General features: G+C 46.8%; 1 protein-coding gene across 1 annotated transcript; it reads left to right on the forward strand.

The window, feature by feature from the left end:
* Positions 1-10,035: 10,035 nt before the first annotated feature.
* LOC118213686 (tumor necrosis factor ligand superfamily member 11-like) lies at positions 10,036-22,834 on the forward strand. Its single transcript, XM_035392720.1, has 4 exons — positions 10,036-10,282; positions 13,973-14,008; positions 21,269-21,407; positions 22,402-22,834. The coding sequence occupies exons 1-4, from the start codon at positions 10,088-10,090 to the stop codon at positions 22,815-22,817; spliced, it is 786 nt and encodes a 261-aa protein (XP_035248611.1). The 5' UTR covers positions 10,036-10,087; the 3' UTR covers positions 22,818-22,834.
* The last annotated feature ends 173 nt before the right edge of the window (positions 22,835-23,007 follow it).

Here is a 23,007-nt window from a genome sequence, read left to right on the forward strand (position 1 = left end):
GTATTTTAACACATTTAAGGGATGGCGCATTTGAAATCGGTCTTCATCCTGTCTAATTAAAATGTCTAGTGATAAATGTAAAGGGTCTGAAAGTCCTCCAGACAGAAAGCTGGCCTTGGTGCCGTGGCGACCGTGCGCCTGCATGCGCCGCGCGTGTTAGTGTCGGTAGAGTACCGAAGCAGGCCCGGCCCCGCCCCTCCCCGGCCCCGCCTCTTCGGGACCCGGGCCAGCGCTTGCCCCAGCGTTTGCTGACTGCCTGTGCGTGCTCAAATTAGAGCAGCGTCTGTTCCCGCCTGCGGGCACGGCGCATTGTCTGACCCCGCGGCTCGCAGCATCCAGCGGCCGTATCCAGGATGTCTCTGGTAACGCACAGCGTGACGAGGGTCTGGCAGCGGTTTGTGTTGTGTCTCGGGTCGGGGCGGGCCGCCGTCCCAGTCCCGGCCTCAGGCTGAGCGGGCCGCGGAGACGCGATGCCTCGGGTGGGCGTGTGGGCGTGTGCCCAGGCTCTCCCGCAGCTCGATGACGGAGCGGGATGAGTCTGTTTGTGTTGGACGCGTCTGCGCAGAGCCACGCAGATCGTGCGTCCAGCTGCCGATACGCGCTGCCTCTCGTTTGGAAGGAGCGGCTGAGTCACGCGCAGGGTTGTGTTTTTCAGACACGGAGGCAGAGAGGTGAAAACTGGGATTACGTAGAATCTCAGGAGATAAATCTCATGCTTTTTCCTCCCACACAGGCTATAAACCAAGGTGATAAAAATGCAACTGAAGGATCTACACAGTAAAATATTCAGCATTAAATCAACTCATGCCGTTTATTAGGGTTGCCCCTATCATTCATTTTTATGGCCGATTCTGGTTGCCGATTTTTAAAGCCAAATCAGCCGCGATTTTAAAAGTTTTTTTTTGTTAATTTATTTTTTAAGCAACAGGTAACAAAAGATTGTTTATTTGCTCTAAAGGTTTCCAATACATTCAGATACTTTCAATATTGTTATTATTATTATTATTATTATTATTATTAGCGTGGCTGAATCTTTTCTCAGCTCCTTCCAGAAGAGTGCGTTCTGACGGCTTCACACCATGATCTGCGCCAGCGCTGTATTTTAGGAGACGTTTAATAGCAATGATGGACAGAATGACATCTGCTGCAGTCACTGCGGAAGAACCAATTTCTCTAGTTAGCTCCTCGAAAGGTGCAGGTACAGTCAACGTATTTTACCTTGAAGCGGAATACACAGACGAAGCGCTGAATTAAATTTGTGTGCACGCCGAATATTGTAGCTCCCGCTTCCGGTCAATTCTGCAAGCTCAGACGAAACTATTTTCAATTTCGACAAATGCATTTCAATATTCACATTCATTTTCACTTCCCAATAACAGGTTTAGATAACCAGGACTTGTCTGAAGATACACAGAAGCTGTATCTCGATATGCCCCATAGACGCTGTGAAGCTACTGGCATAGAGAGAAAAAAGTCAAAAACTTGAGTGAAACAATTACATAAAATACTATCAAAACCAATTTAAAAAAATAAAGACCCAGGCTGAAAAAAACAGACCGTTTCACATACTTTGTATTGTTTCCAGACGGCTGACATTTTGTAAAGATATAGCAGCAGCATTCCAATGCAGCTTGCACACGTTTCCTGCACCATAAAACCTGATTACTGATCGGCCAAATACAAATAAACCTGCCAGTCACGATCATTTGTGCATTTCCACAACCACATTTATGCGCTAACCTACTGCTGAAAAGTAAACAATATGCCACGGCATAAACAGGCCAGCAGTTTTCCTGTTCCACATTATGACATTCTGAAAAATCAACAAGGTGTGATGGTCCAAACATCAGCATTTTATTACTTCTTGTTGCGAGTTTTGTTTCTACAGTATGGTTTTGGGCAGGCAGTCAGGTTTCTGCAGTCATGTTTAACAGAGGAAACAGATTTATGCCACCACTCATACTCAGACACCATTTCTCAGATTGATTTCTCCTTTGTTTTCCATTTCGAAGGAAAAAAACATTCATTGTAAAAGCTGAGTAATGATGCTACGCTAATCTGCAACCGGATGGCTGTTGCTTTTCCTTGTTTATTTATATCCTGTGTTTCTCCACTGATGAACTACCGTGTCATGACTTCACTGATGAATCATATTAAGGGTTGGGGTGTTTTCACGTGTTGTTAAAAGGGAAAACAATTAGGGTGGAACCATGACTTCATCTCAGTCATAACCCTCTGCGCATCTCAATTACTCAAGAGGGTGGTGTCATCGATTGACTTGATGGAGCAACAGCCAAATCTGGGAGGCAGTTAAGTTTGTTATTTCTACATGAATCACTTTTGGAGATCCTGATAACACCAAACAGCCACAGGAAAAGGCCCCTCCCTGCAGTGCATACTGTTCCTCACAGGTATCCCTTGAAGTGGTCGCACATAAAATTTACTGTGCAACAAGGGAATAAAGAGAAAAGAACAGTAGACGGGAAAGAAAGAACAGAGCGACCCATTAGTTAGCCAATTAATCAGCTCAGTTAATTGAGGAAATATTCCTAAAGGGAGCACACTGTGACCTTCCTTCCCCGAGCAGTTCACCGAGTTTCCTGGAGGGAGAAAAACAAAAAGTTTTTAAAAAAAACGTTCTGCTGAGAGAGCGGTCGTGGGAGGCGAAGTGGGCTCGGCGCTCAGCCCCCAAAGGCTGATGGGAAAGCGAGCAGGAAGCCGTCTGTGGGACGCAGGGACACGCGGGGCCGACGCTCGCACAGCGCTGACACACACAGCGTGTTTAGAACTTGTGGACGGGACGCAGTCCGTTGGCCCGAATGCTTATTTGAAGGACCTGGAAGTGACTTTTTACGCACGCCAGAGAGATCTGCTCTGGTGAGGATAATTAGAGGCTGCGCTGCCCCTGACCGATGTTTCAGCTGAAATGGTCTACCGCTGCCAGCATCGCAGTCTGTCCACTCTGCAGTCATGCAGCTATTATCATACACTGAGCTCTCTCTCTCTGCACTGGAAGTGAACTCTGCATCGTAGGAGCGAGAGCCTTGCTGCACATACCTAACCTAAAGGATTCACAAGGACCCAATGCTGTAGTGTCTTTCAGGTAAATATTTAACCTGGGTGCATTAAGCAGCTAGAGCACTACAAGCTATCCTGTACAGGGACTCAGGATTTCAGGGCCAGTTTCTGTGAGCTCTGAACATGAGGATCCTTCAGTCTCTGCAGGAGGTAACCTGCGCTTCCCTGATGCCATAACACTGCATGTAAAGTCTAAACATCGCGTTTCTCGTTTGTGACTAAAGACTTCTGCTGATGAAGTCAACTTGTTTTTTTGTTTTCTTTCAAGATTTAAGACAGGGAAACTGCCCAGAGCATCTCCTTGTCCTTTTTTGGTCATCCTGGTCCTACAGGACTGAGACTCAGCCGAACGCATCACAAGCAGGAAGGCACTCCCGCTGCTCGTATTGAAGTGGCTGAACTACCGCCCACTCTTGCTATGCAACACTGACAGCAACACAGTGACTGATAGCAGCGCAGAGGCACCTCTTCCACCCACCTTGGCGGGAAAGTGTGGCCCACAGCCAGCCCTCTCACAGCCACCTTTCACTCCCCACCGTGTAACCAAGACACTGCTCCAAAACAGATACCGTTTCAAAAACAGCAGGTTATTTAAAGGGCACTGGCATTGTGTGTGTGTGTGTGTGCGCGTGTGTGCGTGTGTGTGTGTAGGTGTATGTGTGTGAGTGTGTGTATGTGTGTGTGTGTGCGTGTGTGTGTGTAGGTGTGTGTGTGTGTGTGCGTGTGTGTGTGCGCGCGCGCGTGTGTGTGTGAGTGTGTGTGCGCGTGTGTAGGTGTGTGTGTGTGAGTGTGTGTATGTGCGTGTGTGTATAGGTGCATGTGTGTGAGTGTGAGTGTGTGCGTGTGTGTATGTGTAGGTGTATGTGTGTAGGTGAGTGTGTGTGAGTGTGTGTGTGCGTGTGTGTGTGTAGGTGTGTGTGTGTGTGCGTGCGTGTGTGTGTGTGCATGTGTAGGTGTATGTGTGTGAGTGTGTGTGAGTGTGTGTATGTGTGTGTGCGTGTGTGTGTGTGAGTGTGTGTAGGTGTATGTGTGTGAGTGTGTGTATGTGTGTGTGCGCGCGTGTGTGTGTGCGTGTAGGTGTATGTGTGTGAGTGTGTGTGTGTGTGCGTGTGTGTAGGTGTGTGTGTGTGTGTGTGTGTGTAGGTGTGTGTGCATGTGTGTGTATGTGTATGTGTGTAGGTGTGTGTGTGCGTGTGTGAGAGAGAGAGAACGGGACATGTCCTGGAGAGCTTTCTGTATGGAAAATAAGAAATAAAATACTGATAGTAAATACTAGTTTTAATTCGAAGGCCGTGTTTGTGTACACTGCAATTTTCCTGTTTCTCTCTCACGTGGTGCAAGTGTCTGCTCTAATAATCTGCATTTGAGTCACCCGAGCTAACCCACCCGCACATCTGTAACCGAATCAGGGCCATAACCTGGAATATCCCCGCTAAAACATTTATTTTTCTAATTATCTCTGAAATCTGTACTTAGGCTAAAACCACAGACTCCTTATTGGGCTCCATGATGTCAAGGCAAAGGAGAGAACTGTAAACATCCCAGTTGCTATGGAAACATCCAAAAGGCAAGGGAGTGGAGGCGGGGGGGGGGGGGGGGGGGGGGGGTGTTAGGGTAAAGTTTTGGAAGGTCTGAATGCTATGCAGGCAACACTCTTAGAGAGGAATATGGGTAGCTCTTTGGTGTATGGATGTGTACTCTGCTCGCAAACATAATATCACACTGCATGTGGGGCAGCAGTAAGAGGCAGAACATGCAGCAGCTGGGTCTGTATTTTACACTGTAAAAGGCACAAATGTTTATTCCCCTCTGCTCAGGTAAGTACCCTAGTGGGGTGGGAGGAGTTTGTTTCTATCATACTGATTGACAGTCAGCAGGTTTACAGTAAACTTAATGCGACTCTGTCTGACCTGAGCTTCTGGGTTTTAATTTCACAGAGATCACACTGATAGATATAATAATACCAAATAGAAAGGTAAGATTCTGTGTTGTCAACAAAACATATATCCATAAAAGTAATTAATGGAATTGTCAGATAGTCGGTGTAATCTGAATATAAAAAATTGAAAATTTAAAAATTAAAAGGGTGTCTTTTTTCAGAGTACCGAAGGGAGGTAAATACATCAGTTATTCTGATAAGAGTCATAACCTTAACCCTATATTGTACGGTATATATAAGCAAATAAAAATGCATTAAAATAGAGTGTTGCGTTTAGGGTGAAACAAACTTGGAAAAATAAAGCATAATGTTATGGCAGATCACTCCCTGAATGAGTCAAAGCGTCCTGATTTGCCAAATACTGAATTGGGCCCCCTTCAGGTGAAAACATCCTCTGCACACCAATGGCCTTTAGCCTCCCTGAAAAAAGTAACAGTTTACTGAATCAGTTTACCAAAGAGTGAAGTGTTTTTAAAAAGGAATACTGGAAAGAAAGGGAAATAGAGTCGAATAAGGAATCATTGGTGGACTTATGCCAGGAGATATGTGGAATTTGAGGTCCCGTTTAAAAAAAATAAAACTAAAAAATAAATCAAAACAAAAACAGTGACAGGACAGCACACGGAGTGCTGGGGTTAGTCCACAGTCTGAAGACCTCTGGCCCAGTACTGGCCCCGGTGCTGAGCGCAGGACGCTCTATTAATACCCTCCGCTGGGCCGCTCCGCAGGTCTGCTCGCGACAGCTGTATGGTTTTGGCTCGCTGTCGCTGTCCTAGAGAGAGCGCTGGGTTCGTCTCGCCCGCCCCCCCCTGTCCCCCCCCCCCCCCCCCCCCCACCGCCTGGGCAAGAGCCACCCGCCACCCGCAGGGCAAAACAGAGGGTAAAAATACCACTCCTACCACCGCTCCCACACCCCTGACCAGCGCTCAGGACAACAGCACGTTCTCACGCCGTCCTCTCCGCTCCAGACGAAAAGGTGGTGGGCGAGGCAGCGACAGCGCCCGTAGGGACCGTCCAAGCTCCACCCCATCCAAACTCTACCCCGTCCAAACTCTACCCCGTCCAAACTCCACCCCGTCCAAGCTCCACCCCATCCAAACTCTACCCCGTCCAAACTCTACCCCGTCCAAACTCCACCCCGTCCAAGCTCCACCCCATCCAAACTCCACCCCGTCCAAACTCTACCCCGTCCAACCTCCACCCCGTCCAAACTCTACCCTGTCCAAACTCCACCCCGTCCAAGCTCCACCCTGTCCAAACTCTACCCCGTCCAAACTCTACCCCGTCCAAACTCCACCCCGTCCAAGCTCCACCCCGTCCAAACTCCACCCCGTCCAAACTCTACCCCGTCCAACCTCCACCCCGTCCAAACTCTACCCTGTCCAAACTCCACCCCGTCCAAGCTCCACCCTGTCCAAACTCTACCCCGTCCAAACTCTACCCCGTCCAAACTCTACCCCGTCCAACCTCCACCCTGTCCAAACTCCACCCCGTCCAAGCTCCACCCTGTCCAAACTCTACCCTGTCCAAACTCCACCCCGTCCAAACTCTACCCTGTCCAAACTCTACCCCGTCCAAACTCCACCCCGTCCAAACTCTACCCCGTCCAAACTCTACCCTGTCCAAACTCTACCCTGTCCAAACTCTACCCCGTCCAAACTCTGCCCTGTCTTTCCCCCAAACTGGTTTTCACAGGTGAGCCCAGAGTGTTTTCTGGGCAGAAATCTGGAATACCAGCTCTTGGAGAGCAAAAGCCATTACAAATGAAGTATAGTACCATACATAACCAAAATAACAAGTGTGGTTTTGTGAGAAAGCACATAATGATTGCGTATTAAATGATTTTTAGTGCCCTGTGGTTTGACGGTCAGGGGGAAAGGGAGAGCGAGCCAAATTTTTCTCGTGAACTCTTGTAACACCCGTTTAGTTTCCGATACCACCCCCCTGCATCGTCACTGGCCCAGCCTGAAATGGTCATTATTTCAAACAGAGGCTTATCTGCTCGGTTTCCCAGCTGCTGCATTAGTCGGCAATTTCCTCTTTCACTTCCAGAGAAAACCCAAGCGAAGCTGGGAAAGAGCGGCGTTTGGGTTCAGCTCTGGTAAAGAGCGGCGTTTGGGTTCAGCTCTGGGAAAGAGCGGCGTTTGGGTTCAGCGCTGGGAAAGAGCGGTGTTTGGGTTCAGCTCTGGGAAAGAGCGGCGTTTGGGTTCAGCGCTGGGAACACTGCGCTGTTTGGGTTCAGTGCTGGGAAAGAGCGGCGTTTGGGTTCAGTGCTGGGAAAGAGCGGCGTTTGGGTTCAGCTCTGGGAAAGAGCGGCGTTTGGGTTCAGCTCTGGGAAAGAGCGGCGTTTGGGTTCAGCGCTGGGAAAGAGCGGCGTTTGGGTTCAGCTCTGGGAAAGAGCGGCGTTTGGGTTCAGCTCTGGTAAAGAGCGGCGTTTGGGTTCAGCTCTGGGAAAGAGCGGCGTTTGGGTTCAGCGCTGGGAAAGAGCGGCGTTTGGGTTCAGCTCTGGGAAAGAGCGGCGTTTGGGTTCAGCTCTGGGAAAGAGCGGCGTTTGGGTTCATCGCTGGGAAAGAGCGGCGTTTGGGTTCAGCGCTGGGAAAGAGTGGCGTTTGGGTTCAGCTCTGGGAAAGAGCGGCGTTTGGGTTCATCGCTGGGAAAGAGCGGCGTTTGGGTTCAGCTCTGGGAAAGAGCGGCGTTTGGGTTCAGCTCTGGGAAAGAGCGGCGTTTGGGTTCATCGCTGGGAAAGAGCGGCGTTTGGGTTCAGCGCTGGGAAAGAGTGGCGTTTGGGTTCAGCTCTGGGAAAGAGCAGTGTTTGGGTTCAGCGCTGGAGATCACACTCTCCCAATCACATGTACTGATTATACTGCATGTCCAAAATCAAGCCAATAAAAATCACAGCCAATAAACCCAAGATTTATTGAGTAATTATTTTTAAATAAAGTCACTGGCACTTGAAAGAGACATGTACCACAGGGCAGCTGAGGGGGGGGGGGGGTTGATTCCCCACCTGGTTGGGGGGGGGGGGGGGTTGATTCCCAGGGCTCTGACTGACAGGGGCCCTCAAAAGATTTTCGGGGGTGGTAGGTGGGGCCTGATGCAAGGTCTTTTCATGGGACCCAAAATCTCTGGTGCCGCCCCTGCATGCCAGGATTCATTTTAAACTGTAACAGCCAACTCAGAGAGGTGAAAAGATCACATTACCTCACTCTTGACACCATCACACCATCTCACTCCTACCCTACCTGACACCATCACACCATCTCACTCCTACCCTACCTGACACCATCACACCATCTCACTCCTACCCTACCTGACACCATCACACCATCTCACTACCTGACACCATTACACCATCTCACTCCTACCTGACACCATCACACCATCTCACTCCTACCTGACATCATCACACCATCTCACTCCTACCTGACATCATCACACCATCTCACTCCTACCTGACATCATCACACCATCTCACTCCTACCTGACACCATCACACCATCTCACTCCTACCTGACATCATCACACCATCTCACTCCTACCTGCCACCATCACACCAACTCACTCCTACCTGACATCATCACACCATCTCACTCCTACCTGACACCATCACACCATCTCACTCCTACCTGACATCATCACACCATCTCACTCCTACCTGCCACCATCACACCAACTCACTCCTACCTGACATCATCACACCATCTCACTCCTACCTGACACCATCACACCATCACACTCCTACCTGACATCATCACACCATCTCACTCCTACCTGACATCATCACACCATCTCACTCCTACCTGACACCATCACACCATCTCACTCCTACCTGACATCATCACACCATCTCACTCCTACCTGACACCATCACACCATCTCACTCCTACCTGACACCATCACACCATCACACTCCTACCTGACACCATGACAGCACAGGGTGATGCTATCTCTGTGTTAAATAACTTTTGGTCACATGAGTAGGAAGCACTAATGCTGGACATCAGACCATGTTGTTTCAGTGTTCAGCACACTGTTTGTGACTAAGGTCTGTTGCAGCACAGGAGACTGGCACATAAAACACTTCACCTGTCTGTATTCTGTACCTTAATCCACACAGCAAATCAACACGGAAAATACTGGTGCTGTGTTTGAACTCTCTGCCTCCCCCTACACACACTTTTAATATAGCAAGGACAAAATCAGCCATCCTGAAACCATACAACTGAACAAGATTTACGGTTTATAACGGTATCATTCATAAGTACAGTCCATAATTTACCGCATTGTCCTTGCAGCTGGTGAAATGAAAGAAAAGACCGATTAAAACTGCAGACACCGCAAACAGATCAGCGCGTCTTAGAAGGTTGCACCCCCGAATATGTCCAGATGCTGCTTTTCTAACGTGGCTGCTAAAGTGGTGTGAAATACAGTAAGATGCTGTGTATATCAATCAATTGTCTTGGGGGAGCTTGTTTTATTTATGCGACACATTCGTTCCTACATGGAAACAAGAATAATGTCTTTGAACAGTATTTTCCGACACTCTAGGTACTGTATAAAAGGAGTAGTTGTTCCAATGACCTTCGGTATGCACTTATTGTACGTTGCTTTGGATAAAAGCGTCTGCTAAATAAATGTAATGAGTACCATCATCCAGCTGTAACTAAAACTCAACTTGGAACGATTCCGTCTTATCACTGGTATGTGAGGAATGCCCGTACACTACCCAAATCTACTCTCGTAACATTTCGCAACATTAACCCGAAATTAACTCAAACAATAGCACTTCAGTGCCACAGTCAAGACGTTGTAAGACAGGGAAATATTTTCACGTAACTGTCCTTTCCTTCATTGAACGTTTCCTTCGCACAGGATTATACGCGGCTTTGTTTGGCTAAAACTAACATACAGTAACAGTACGCAATGAGAGTAATTGAAATGGCTGCAATCTGATTGGCTCATTCGCTCAGCAAAGGAAGCTAACTATTCTGCCCACCCACTGTTTGCAGCTATGAAGCCTTTGCATCACTTACTTCCTCCCACTTAGAAGAATATTAAAAGCGAGCGCACATGGCAGCTAATGACTATCGTGTTTACCTGCGGAACTCTACCGACATGGAGAGTGGTCAGGCGCGCTTCCACCCAGCCCAGGGTGCAGAACCAACGTGTAGACCCCTTGTTTTTGGAACGCTCGTTGTTATGGGATTGCTTCAAATCGTATCGAGTGTAGCAATCTTGCTACACTTAACAGGTTATCTACACGAGGTAAGAGACGACCAGACTTGATCTGTACCATTTAGGGACGAGAGGTTTTATATCATGTTGCCGCGGAATACCCTATTTTGAATTTAAGACTGAAAGATAAGCTTTTTGTCAGAATTAAATAAATAAAAAATGACCATATCGGCTTACATGTTCAAAAATAGAAAATGATGACATTAGACTACATGTGCTTTATAGCAATCCATATTTATAGGAAATAATGATACCTTTCATTAAAATGTTATATAAAGTTTCTGCGTTTTTATTTTTTATTTGTCGTGATCATCCTCACTTTCTTCCGTTGCGTAAATTATTAAATGGGTTGCAAACTTGCAAAAAAAGTTTAGTTGCATTGTCAAACATTCCTGCACACAATTAGACGAGCTTTAGATTAATCTGAAACCTAAATGCGCGTTTGAAGGATTCTGGTGCAGATGGCATTTTTCACCGCTATGCTGTGATGTTATGTGTGCAAACACAGGTTTGGGAACTGCAACGGCATGCGTCCGTTTCTTTTTTATTTTCCTTTTTTTTGCGCGTTAACCGCAAACCGCAAAACTTAAGTTCTTGCCAGCTAAATCTGCGTTGGATACGACTTTAAATGTTACTCAGAATTTCTTATAATTTACGTGCTGTGCATCCTGATCTCCTAAAACTGTTCAACACTGACAATAAAACTGAGTAGGCTACATGCATCTTATCTCCGGAATGATAAACCTTGCTAGCGTCATTTGCTCCTGACAGATGCAGCTGAGCGCAGTGTTGTGGGACATGTTCGCCGGCTTATGATAATATTTACACAGCGATATTTACTGTATCCAGGTGGAATGTGCTGGCAGCATCCGTGTATTTGGGACAGAGGTCCTTGCACTTCTTGGAGTACTGCGCGCGCTGAAGAGCCGCACTTAATTTCTGCAGTGAGACGTTTTCCACTGCAGTAACGCAGACTCTGGAGGCAACTGTGTTCAACTGGTTGAAGTTGTAGAGCTAAAAACGAAAACTCTTATTTAATATATAATAAGATTACAGAATAAAATTACTCTGAACCTTGGCAAAATGACATTTTTCTCCTCCTGAGTTCTGAGCACTAATGAAATGTTATGAGATTATTTATCTATTTATTATAGAGTATTAATACAGTATATCACCCAGTGGTAAAATGGCATAGCCATGTTTACACTGATATAGCTGTACAACATGTGCTTAATTTGACATTATTCCGCCTAAACAAGTCCAGCTGGGTCCACCTGGTGGCCACACACGCTTAGAATCACATAAAAATTTTGCATATTCTTGGTGGCATTTTCTTGGAAAATAATTCAGACTTACATTAAAGTTAGCATTTCACCTGACGATCAAATCAGACCATGAATTGAGCTTACATAGAAGCGAATGCTAAGCGTTAAATTTTAATGTACTAAGCACTTTAAAAAGTGGCTCTTCGTGTATAAATACTAATTTATGGTTAATCAGACACTTTCTCTGGAGTTTATATTCAAATGAAAACCGCTCTAGGTGCATTGTCAGCGCATCCAAGTTAAACTACGCGGTCGTTCCCCGCACTTGGAACTGTACTTCCCTCTAGGGTTTTCAACACGCTTATTCCCGGTTTTGGTTATACACTTTGTTGTACGTCCCTCTGGATAAGAGCGTCTGCCAAATGCCTGTAATGTAATGTAATGCATTGATGCATTTGAGTCAGCATAATATCTCAAAAGCAAAACTATTTCAATGAAATTATTTATTGCTTGAAGTAAAACAGCAACTGAATTTATGTGGTCATAAATTCCTAATTTGAAGTAAGCGTTGGCATCTCCTAACACGAGAAGCGGCGCTAAAGGCGATACCTTCGGTATTTCAGTTGTTGATACAGTATGGCGGTTTCAGTTCTGAGACAGCCGAGATAACGGCGGACGTAAAAGGGCTCATTTGTCTTGGGTCACTAGCAGCACTGGCATCAAAACAACTCCAGCCTGCCTCCTCTGAGCGTGAGCAGCGATGAGAATTTGATCGTTTTGTTTACAGAGTAAACAGCGTAGTATGCGCGTGTGCATGCGTGTGCGCCTGTGTGTATGTGTGTGCGCGTGTGTGCATGCGTGTGTATGTGTGTGTGCGTGCGTGTGTGCATGTGTGTGTTTGTGTGTATCCGTGCGTGCGTGTGTGTGTGTCATAAGCTTATTAAATCCTGGAGAGTGGCCTAAACTGCAGAAGTGGGGAAAGCTGAATTGCAGTTGTGTTTGGCTGGGAATGTGAGATCGTCTTTGGGAAATGGACGCTGAGGGGGAAAATGATCTGAGGAAGCGAAGCTCAGGGCTAGCCTCACTGTGGCATTATGGGATTCAGTGGGCTCCAGCTGACTGAAGATAATTACAATTAGATATGAAAAAAAGGGGGGTGGGGGGGGGGGGGCGGGGGCTGCATCTTGCACAATAGCTACTCCAGCTGGTACTACTTTTCTGTGACTCATTGGGCTGTTCGAAACTGGAGCTGGATATCACACTCTCCCACTATTACCTGCCACCTTAAAGAAGCCTCACACTCCCTATGGGAACTAGAGCTGGAGATCACACTCTCCCACTATTACCTGTCACCTTAAGGAACTTCTACACTTCCTAAAGCACAAATTCAGACTAGTAGCCAGACTGTAAAATTTACCAAGCAGAACGGTGAGATGTGGAAAGGGTGGGAACTGGGGGGGGGGGGGGTGTCGATGTATTTATTAACCATCCACAGCAGGGTAAGCGGGTGGTGTTTACGGCATGTGTAAGGCGGCTTTTCAACAAAGCTAATGAGAGCGACGATGTGTCAACCCCAATTTAAAACATAAAAAACATGCTCTCCTGGCGGCTCCCAGACTGAGACAGAGGAAAATGAAATGACTGAACTCTGTAAATAAATTATCGATAACGTGGCATAAGTTTGCTTTGCTAATTGTGCTGTTCTGCTGTAATGAATAATTATTAATGAATAAGTGCCTTCAGGAAAGTGGGACCTCCTGCAGTCCTGGCACTAGATCAGGTAGAGCGTTACAGGTGGAGTGTTACAGGTGGAGTGGTACAGGTAGAGTGTTACAGGTGGAGTGGTACAGGTAGAGCATTACAGGTAGGGTGTTACAGGTGGGTTGTTGCTGGTAGAGTGTTACAGGTAGGGTGTTACAGGTAGAGCGTTACAGGTGGAGTGTTACAGGTGGGGTGTTACAGGTAGAGTGTTACAGGTAGGGTGTTACAGGTAGAGCGTTACAGGTAGGGTGTTACAGGTGGGGTGTTACAGGTAGAGTGTTACAGGTAGGGTGTTACAGGTGGAGTGTTACAGGTAGAGCGTTACAGGTGGAGTGTTACAGGTGGGGTGTTACAGGTAGAGTGTTACAGGTAGGGTGTTACAGGTGGAGTGGTACAGGTAGAGCGTTACAGGTAGGGTGTTACAGGTGGGGTGTTACAGGTAGAGTGTTACAGGTAGGGTGTTACAGGTAGAGTGTTACAGGTAGGGTGTTACAGGTGGAGTGTTACAGGTAGAGCGTTACAGGTGGGGTGTTACAAGTAGAGTGTTACAGGTAGGGTGTTACAGGTGGGGTGTTACAGGTAGAGTGTTACAGGTAGGGTGTTACAGGTGGAGTGTTACAGGTGGAGTGGTAGTGTTACTGCGCGATGCAGAATGTGCTGCTTTAATCACAGCTCTGTTTGTGGTCTTTTCCAGGTAGACTTCTCCTCAGTGCAGCAGAGACCTGCAGAGGTGAGTTCCTCTTCTCAAAGATTATTTTAGTATAAAACTTTGGTTTGTTGTTCATATACTACGCGAATTCTTCTCTACCTAAGATTTTTTAGGTGGCCTAATACTTTTGGCCTGTATTGTATTGGACAGTGACACAATTTAGCTTGTTTTGGCTGTGTACTCCAGCACATTGTATTAGAAATGAAACTGTCTACATTGTAAAGAAGCAAGAATACACTAGTGAGCTGAGCAACCAGTCTGGTTGACCACAGAAGACCACTGCAGTGGATAATAGAACAAACAGACTGGTAGACCATGGAAGACCACTGCAGAGAATAACAGAAGAAACAGCCTGGTAGACCATGGAAGATGACTGCAGTGGATAACAGAACAATACTTTCAATTGTAATTGTGAAGAACCGCTGTTCAACTGTCCAACTCGAGAACACTCTCTAGGATGAAAGAATAATGTAGATTAGTCAAAGACTGAAATAAAGAGAAGACTACACCAGCATAACCTAAGAAGGTTCACTGCAAGATGCAAACCTCTGGTAAACCTCAAGAACAGAATGGCCAGGTTACAGTTTGCTAAAATGTACAAAAAAAACCCAAACTGGAGCAAACCCTCATGTACAGATGAGATGAGGATTAACCTGTACTAAAGTGATGGAAAGAGAAGAGTGGGGAGAACAAAAGGAACTGCTCATGATCCAGTACGGCCTCATCAGCAGGACAGTGACCCCCGACACACCGCTAACTCAACCAAGTTTCTCAGGGCCGAAAAGTGGAATGTTTTCGGCTGGTTAAGTCCAGCGTCTCACGTTCTGAAGACAAGACTGAAGGCAAAATGCCCCAGAAACACACAGGAGCTAAAGATGGCTGCAGTCAGGCCTGCCAGAGCATCACCAGGGAAGATACCCAGCCTCTGGTGGTCATGGGTCGCAGACTTCAGGCAGTCATCGAATGCAAAGGATTTGCAAACAAGCACTAAATGTGACTGCTTTAAGATGACGTTAATTTGTCCAATTAAACTACAATGGGGGGACTGCATAAAAAGGGCTGTAATTTCTATGTGGGTCACTGGTTATGGATGTAAATACCCTTAAATTAAAGCCGTCTGTAGTTTAACCCCATATTCATGTTTCATATCAAATCCAATGTGCTGGAACGCAAAGCCAAAACAACGGAAATTGCGTCCCTGTTCGAATACTTACAGACTGCAGCGTGTGAGTGTGTGTGTGCGTGCGTGCATGTGTGTGTGTGTGTGTGTGTGCGTATGTGTGTATAGATACACACATGTATTTAGTTTACATAGGCTTGTACTGCAGTGAAATATATTTGTCGTTATGTTTTCTTATTTACTGTGATTACCGTACAGTAAATTTGCATAAGGGCTGGCAGCAGAGATCCATTGGCCATTATGCACCACACAGTGGGCTGGCATTCAGGGTTTGGAGATGGACCAGGTTTACGGTTGCCGTGAGAACCGATGGTGGTGGGCGTAGGGTTTTTGGGTTTTGGTAGTGATTAAGCACCGCAGTGATGCTATGGAAAACCTGCTATCCCTCAATTCAAATTGCTGGAAATATGAATGTTTAGGGTCATTGTTTGATGAGGGCTGAATTCTAAACCATTGCTTTGTTTTCTTTTTGCCTTTTTTTGCACACAGTCGAAGTTTTACAAACTCGAATTAAACTGCGATGAACTTGGCGGCGGTGCTTTCTCTTTTGGAAAATGTTGAGTGTTAAAAACACATAAAACACATAACCAGAACCTCATGTTGTTGTTTATTAAGTGCAGCGCTTTTTGAGCGTTTCTTGTTTGAACTGGCCAGTGCTGTGCCTGCGATGCGTCAGCTCAGCTCAGCTCAGCCCCACAGGGCTTTCAGACTCAGCCGACGGGTCTGGAACCAACACAAGCAGTGCGGTGCGTGTGGGGCTCGAACCCAAAACCTTCAGAACCACAGGGTTCAAAAGGCAATGAGAGATCCAGGGCTTTCTCAAGAGCAACGCTTCACAATCTGGACCCGACTCCAGGGCATTGCATTATTTTATTTTGAAAGCATTCTTATCCAGATTGGCTCATAGTATAATACACATAATAAGATCACCACCAGTACAGACACAAACAGTGACCGAACCACAGTAATCTGCAGCCCAGGTCCCGACTGGCCGCTTGACCTGCAGCCGTTTTTGTTTCGTTTTGATTTTTTGTTGAAGAGCACTGAATCGATGATGTAAAGCTGTTAGTTACACTTTTAACTTGCATTTGTTGGCTAAATTGGTAGCTGATTTTAAGTTTAACAAAACCATCCAACCATGCTCATCTTCAGGACAAATGAAAGCCATAGTAAAAATGAGTGCTGTCATAAACATTTATGTCATGTATAAGTGCCATTCTGAATGATAACTATGAATACACACCTACAGGGGACAATAATACCTGCTATACAAACAATGGCAGCAAATTCCAACCTGTGGGCCACGGCCCACTAGTGGTCACTAGAGAGTGCTGCAAGTGGTCTGCCAAATCGATCCTAGAAAGATTGATTTTAATCAATGAAAATGTTTAGAAAAACAAGTAAAAGATGAAATGGATAATTGATCATTTTCCTTTGCGTCCAGTATGTTTATACCCAGACTAAAACTGTATAAATTTATTGAACATTGATAGTGGTCCAATGGAAGCACACCTACACTGCAAAGAAACGACACACAACCATACCTGCGGTCGCTATTTAGCTAGCTTTCTGGATAACTCCAGACTGGACTGGTGGGTCATATCAGGGACTCTGAAACAGAGAGAAGCGGATTTATGGGGCAACCATTGAGAAGGGGAAAGATAATATGAAATTCACTGTGATGAGGGTTAGTGGAGGGTTTTTTGGTTGGTTTGTGGAGGGTTTTTTGGTTGGTTACCTTACTTCACTCTAGTGTTTCTTTTGCGCCTCTACATCATGAAACCTATGCACTTGTTGTACGTCGCTCTGGATAAGAGCGTCTGCTAAATGCCTATAATGTAATGTAATGTAATGGTTAGTGGAGGGTTTTTGGTGGGTTTGTGGAGGGTTTTTTGGTTGGTTAGTGGAGGGTTTTTTGGTTGGTTTGTGGAGGGTTTTTGGTTGGTTTGTGGAGGGTTTTTTGGTTGGTTTGTGGAGGGTTTTTTGGTTGGTTAGTGGAGGGTTTTTTGGTTGGTTAGTGGAGGGTTTTTGGTTGGTTTGTGGAGGGTTTTTTGGTTGGTTTGTGGAGGGTTTTTTGGTTGGTTAGTGGAGGGTTTTTTGGTTGGTTAGTGGAGGGTTTTTTGGTTGGTTTGTGGAGGGTTTTTTGGTTGGTTTGTGGAGGGTTTTTGGTGGGTTTGTGGAGGGTTTTTTGGTTGGTTTGTGGAGGGTTTTTGGTGGGTTTGTGGATGGTTTTTGGTTGGTTTGTGGAGGTTTTTTGGTTGGTTTGTGGAGGGTTTTTGGTTAGTTTGTGGAGGGTTTGTGAAGTTGTTCAAATGGGCTGAAAGAGAGAAAAGGTGGCTGAGCTACGCCATCACACACCGCCAGTTGTAACTGGATTATATTCAGAACATTTTCATTGCTTTATATCAAGATTATACTCTATCTGCAGTCAGAGGGTGCAAAAACGTCAGGGGCTCAGCTTGTATATTCAGATCTTTCCAAGGTCACAGAAATGGAAAATGTGGCTTTTATTCAGAAAACCACAATGAACTTTTCTCTCAGGTTTGTGCAACACAAGTGTTGTATTTCTTGACAGATTTTTTTTAGTTCAGTTTTCTGGTAATGTTGTCCACAAAAAAAACAAAAACAAAGTAGTTGAGGAAAAAAGTAACACATTACAATGTCAATATATGAGACGAAAATTTCAGGACGAACTAAAGAGTGGGTATTATAAGGCTGTGCTGTGAACTCGTTCAGCTCGTTTACCTTAAAGGAATGGGCCAGACCTGCCTCAGACCACATATCAGAGATGGACACCAGAACTCGGGCTGGCTGAAGGGTTATTTTCAATTTTCTTGTTCAGACCGCGTTGCTTTTGGATAATTTTACTCTGATTGTGTTTACACTGCAGATCTCCTTTGGGAGACGGAATTGGCGGTGTGCTAATTCTAGAATGCCATCCCACACCTGTTCCCCGAAATAAATATTGAACCCACTGTATTGTAATTAAAGACAAAACAGGGTTGTGAAAAAAAATGTATTCAACTTAATTCACAGCAATTAGTTCAAGTCTTTACAGCATTCAGATTTTTTCTTCCCTTTTGTTTGTGGTTTTAATTTGTTCGTATCGCTGATTAAATAGAAGAGGGTGTCTGGCAACCAAATTGGAGGTTAGAGACTGACATTATTGAACCAAATTCAAATATCTGGGGGGTTAATGCTGTTTTTTTTACATTAGGAAGATTCCTAACCTGCTTTGGTAAACATCCCGCTGTTTAAATCAGACCATATGAAATATAAGCCATGCAAATGCCTGTGGAGATGGGTGCTCACAAACAGATGAATAATATTACTAATAATTTATAGGCTTTAGAATTAGGGGTTCATAGTAATATACGTTGTATCAGTGTCGGCCAATAACCTGATTATGGCCAAAATGATGGCGCCACACGTTATTACACCACAACACATTATTACCACATAATTACTACACCGCTAATGCTGTGAATTAAGGGGAAATGGCAAAAAAGTAGCCTAAACATAGTAATCTGAACCTCTGATTTATCATTAATATGTCATTTGTACCAGTAAAACTCACACGCAAGGCTATATAAAGAATCAGTCACTCTCGGTACTTGTGCTCTCTGCTTTATAATAAAGTAAGTTTAAGTATTTTGATATACAGATAAAATTTGTCACATGTATGTTGACATCTGTGCTCATCTGCGTCTCCCATGAATTCTGAAGCTCAGGTGAATGCTGAAGTTCAGGTGAAGCTCAGGTGAAGCTCAGGTGAATGCTGAAGTTCAGGTGAAGCTCAGGTGAATACTGAAGCTCAGGTGAAGCTCAGGTGAATGCAGAAGCTGAGGTGAAGCTCAGGTGAATGCAGGAGCTCAGGTGATGAATGCTGAAGCTCAGGTGAAGCGCAGGTGAATGCAGGAGCTCAGGTGATGAATGCTGAAGCTCAGGTGAATTCTGAAGCTGAGGTGAAGCTCAGGTGCAGTTTGCATTTGTCCTGTGATGTAAAACAGCGAGTTATCAGCGTCCGCTAACGGGCTGCCAAACACTGATTACTGGCACCGGTCCCAGAAATGTAATGTTGTGCACGGCTATTTATATTATGTATCTCGCCTAGCTGTGATTTGTAACCACCTCTGTTTGACAGTAATAACTGAAGAGTTTTGGTGTCAGGGTGATTTAATGGAAACACGATGTTCTGGCAGTGCGTCTGTGTGTGTTCACAGGGTTCGTGTTGACTCAGCCCGCAGCACCGTTAGCTTCACTGCATTAAGCCTTTAATTGGAGTGCAGTGTCATGCTGATAATACCAGAGATCAGCTAAATAAATCTGACACCGACTTCTCCCATCTGCCTGAGAAACAGGCAACAGCAGACCGCTTCTCAGTCACTCATCCTGTGCTCCAGGAAGACTAAAGAAAGTTATTTCTGCCTAAATCTATCTTTGGGGAGGCCCGCACCTATTGATCCATGTCACTATGACCCATATCCAGCATGTCCCTTTATTGATATTAAGGTGTGCCGCTCATGTTAAATAGGGGGGGGGTTAGGGTCTCTGCTTTTGAAACGGGGTACGCTGCTGCTCTTTTGCTGATGACCGTTTGCTCATCAGTGATGTTTTCAGAGAGGCTGCTGCCAGAGGTCATTCATTAAAATGCATGACAGTGAGCAGCGGTCTGGTGCCAGGCTCTGTGAGCAGCTCTGTGGTGCCAGGCTCTGTGAGCAGCGGTCTGGTGCCAGGCTCTGTGAGCAGCGGTCGGGTGCCAGGCTCTGTGAGCAGCGGTGTGGTGCCAGGCTCTGTGAGCAGCGGTCGGGTGCCAGGCTCTGTGAGCAGCGGTGTGGTGCCAGGCTGTGAGCAGCGGTCTGTGCCAGGCTCTGTGAGCAGCGGTCTGTGCCAGGCTCTGTGAGCAGCTCTGTGAGCAGCGGTCTGTGCCAGGCTCTGTGAGCAGCGGTCTGTGCCAGGCTCTGTGAGCAGCGGTCTGTGCCAGGCTCTGTGAGCAGCGGTCTGTGCCAGGCTCTGTGAGCAGCGGTCTGTGGCAGGCTCTGTGAGCAGCGGTCTGTGCCAGGCTCTGTGAGCAGCGGTCGGGTGCCAGGCTCTGTGAGCAGCTGTGTGAGCAGGGGTCGGGTGCCAGGCTCTGTGAGCAGCGGTGTGGTGCCAGGCTCTGTGAGCAGCGGTCGGGTGCCAGGCTCTGTGAGCAGCTCTGCGAGCAGCGGTCTGTGCCAGGCTCTGTGAGCAGCGGTCTGGTGCCAGGCTCTGTGAGCAGCGGTCTGTGCCAGGCTGTGTGAGCAGCGGTCTGGTGCCAGGCTCTGTGAGCAGCGGTCTGTGCCAGGCTCTGTGAGCAGCTCTGTGAGCAGCGGTGTGGTGCCAGGCTCTGTGAGCAGCGGTCTGTGCCAGGCTCTGTGAGCAGCTCTGTGAGCAGCGGTGTGGTGCCAGGCTCTGTGAGCAGCGGTCTGGTGCCAGGCTCTGTGAGCAGCGGTCTGTGCCAGGCTCTGTGAGCAGCGGTCTGTGCCAGGCTCTGTGAGCAGCGGTCTGTGCCAGGCTCTGTGAGTGTGCGAATCTGTAGCCTCATTGTTGTTGGGGGGGGGGGGGGTGGATTTATTGTTTATTATTGATTTACATGCCGGAATTCTTTAATGCAGCTATTGTTTTTTATAACGTCTCTGCTGCGTAAAACAACACAATATAAATAAGAACAGAAGAATCTCGCGGAGCATGTTTACTGAGAAATCTTTAGCAGTCGGTCAGGAAACGCAATGTGCCATTGTTTTTCTTCCCCGTATACATTAGACTTTATTTTTTCTTGACCTCAAAATTTTAGATGGTTTACAATGGATGTTTTTTTTTAAAAAAATTTAAAGGCTGTATGTTTTAGTGTTACTTTAATTTGGGTCATTAATGCTTTTTAAAAAATATATATTATTTAGATGCAGCAAATTGCATTTTTTCTCCAAAAAGCTTAAAAATATTCATAAGATGAATGTCCAGAGGTGATGGGGAACATCCTTTGGGGTGACACCAGATTTATTTGACCTGCTCTTCACACTATCCTAAATTCTGTCTGAGGTCATTTCCTGAATCATTTCCTGCTCCGCCCATGTCTGCAGGAAGCGGAGACTGGGCCCGTGCTGGCCGACGCGCTCAAAGACCACAGGAAAAGGGATCGGTCCAGATGCCCCAAAAGCCAGAAGGACCTCATACCAGCTGCCCATTTGCCCATCAAAGCTCCCATCGATTACGTCCAGAGTGAGTCCAGCTCACAGAACAGGATTACCTTTCAGTGCACTTAGCAGACGCTCTGAGCCAGAGTAACTTACAATAGAAGAGAACTTACATATCTACCAGAGTCCGCTCTCTGGACTGCATTCCACTCTCTCTGGACTATGTATGTTCCTCTCTCTCTGGACTATGTTCCGCTCTCTCTCGATTACATTCTACCCTCTCTGGTCTACGGTCCACCATCTCTGGATGGTGTTCCACTCTCTCTGGCCTACGTTCCACTCTCTCCGGCCTATGTTCCACCCTCTCTGGACTATGTTCCGCTCTCTCTAGCCAACATTCCGCTCTCTCTGGACTATGTTCTGCTCTTTCTGGAATATGTTCCACCCTCTCTGGACTATGTTCCACCCTCTCTGGACTATGTTCCACTCTCTCCGGCCTACGTTCCACCCTCTCTGGACTATATTCCACTCACTCTGGCCTACGTTCTACTCTTTCTGGACTATGTTCCGCTCTCTCTAGCCAACATTCCGCTCTCTCTGGCCTACGTTCTACTCTCTCTGGACTATGTTCTGCTCTCTCTAGCTAACATTCCGCTCTCTCTTTGGCCTACGTTCTACTCTCTCTGGACTATGTTCTGCTCTCTCTAGCCAACATTCCGCTCTCTCTCTGGCCTACGGTCTACTCTCTCTGGACTATATTCTGCTCTCTCTAGCCAACATTCCGCTCTCTCTGGACTATGTTCCGCTCTCTCTAGCCAACATTCCGCTCTCTCTGGCCTACGTTCCACTCTCTCTGGACTATGTTCTGCTCTCTCTAGCCAACATTCTGTTCTCTCTGGACTATGTTCCACTCTCTGGACTACGTTCCACTCTCTCTAGCCAACATTCCGCTCTCTCTGGACTATGTTCCGCTCTCTCTAGCCAACATTCCGCTCTCTCTGGACTATGTTCCGCTCTCTCTAGCCAACATTCCGCTCTCTCTGGACTACGTTTCACCCTCTCCCTTCCTGTGTTTCCAGAAGGAGAGGTGGAGGCCCGAATGATCCAGTGGAATGAAGCCCAAGGTCAGCTGTACAAGATCAGGTACCACGACGGGCGCATCCTGGTGCAGGAGGGGGGCCTGTACTTCGTGTACGCCCAGACCTGCTTCCGCCTGTACGAGCCGGAGGCGGAGGGGGTGCCCGAGGTCAACGCGCAGCTCATCCAGTACGTGTACCACGAGAAGTACACGCAGACCACCAAGCCCATGGTGCTGATGAAGACGGGCAGCACCAAGCGCTGGCGCAGCCCCGACTACCACATGTACTGCGCCCAGCAGGGCCGGCTCTTCCGCCTGAGGGAGGGCGACGGCCTCCACGTCAACGTCTCCAACTCCTGGCTGCTGGACCCCGACTCGGAGGGCAGCTACTTCGGGGTCTTCAAGACCAGCAACTGAAACGTACCCCCCCCCCCCCCCCCCCCCCCCCCCCCCCCCGCTACTGAACTGTGTGCACACCAGCCCTCGATAAAGAACCACTGAGCACTTACTCGCAGGAATACTGACTGTTTTTATTTTTATTGTTTTAATAACGGTGATATTAATGTTCATCATTTCGAAACATAATAATGAACATCCCTTATAATGT

Source organism: Anguilla anguilla, chromosome 15 (assembly GCF_013347855.1).
Source record: "Anguilla anguilla isolate fAngAng1 chromosome 15, fAngAng1.pri, whole genome shotgun sequence".
NCBI lineage: Eukaryota > Metazoa > Chordata > Actinopteri > Anguilliformes > Anguillidae > Anguilla > Anguilla anguilla.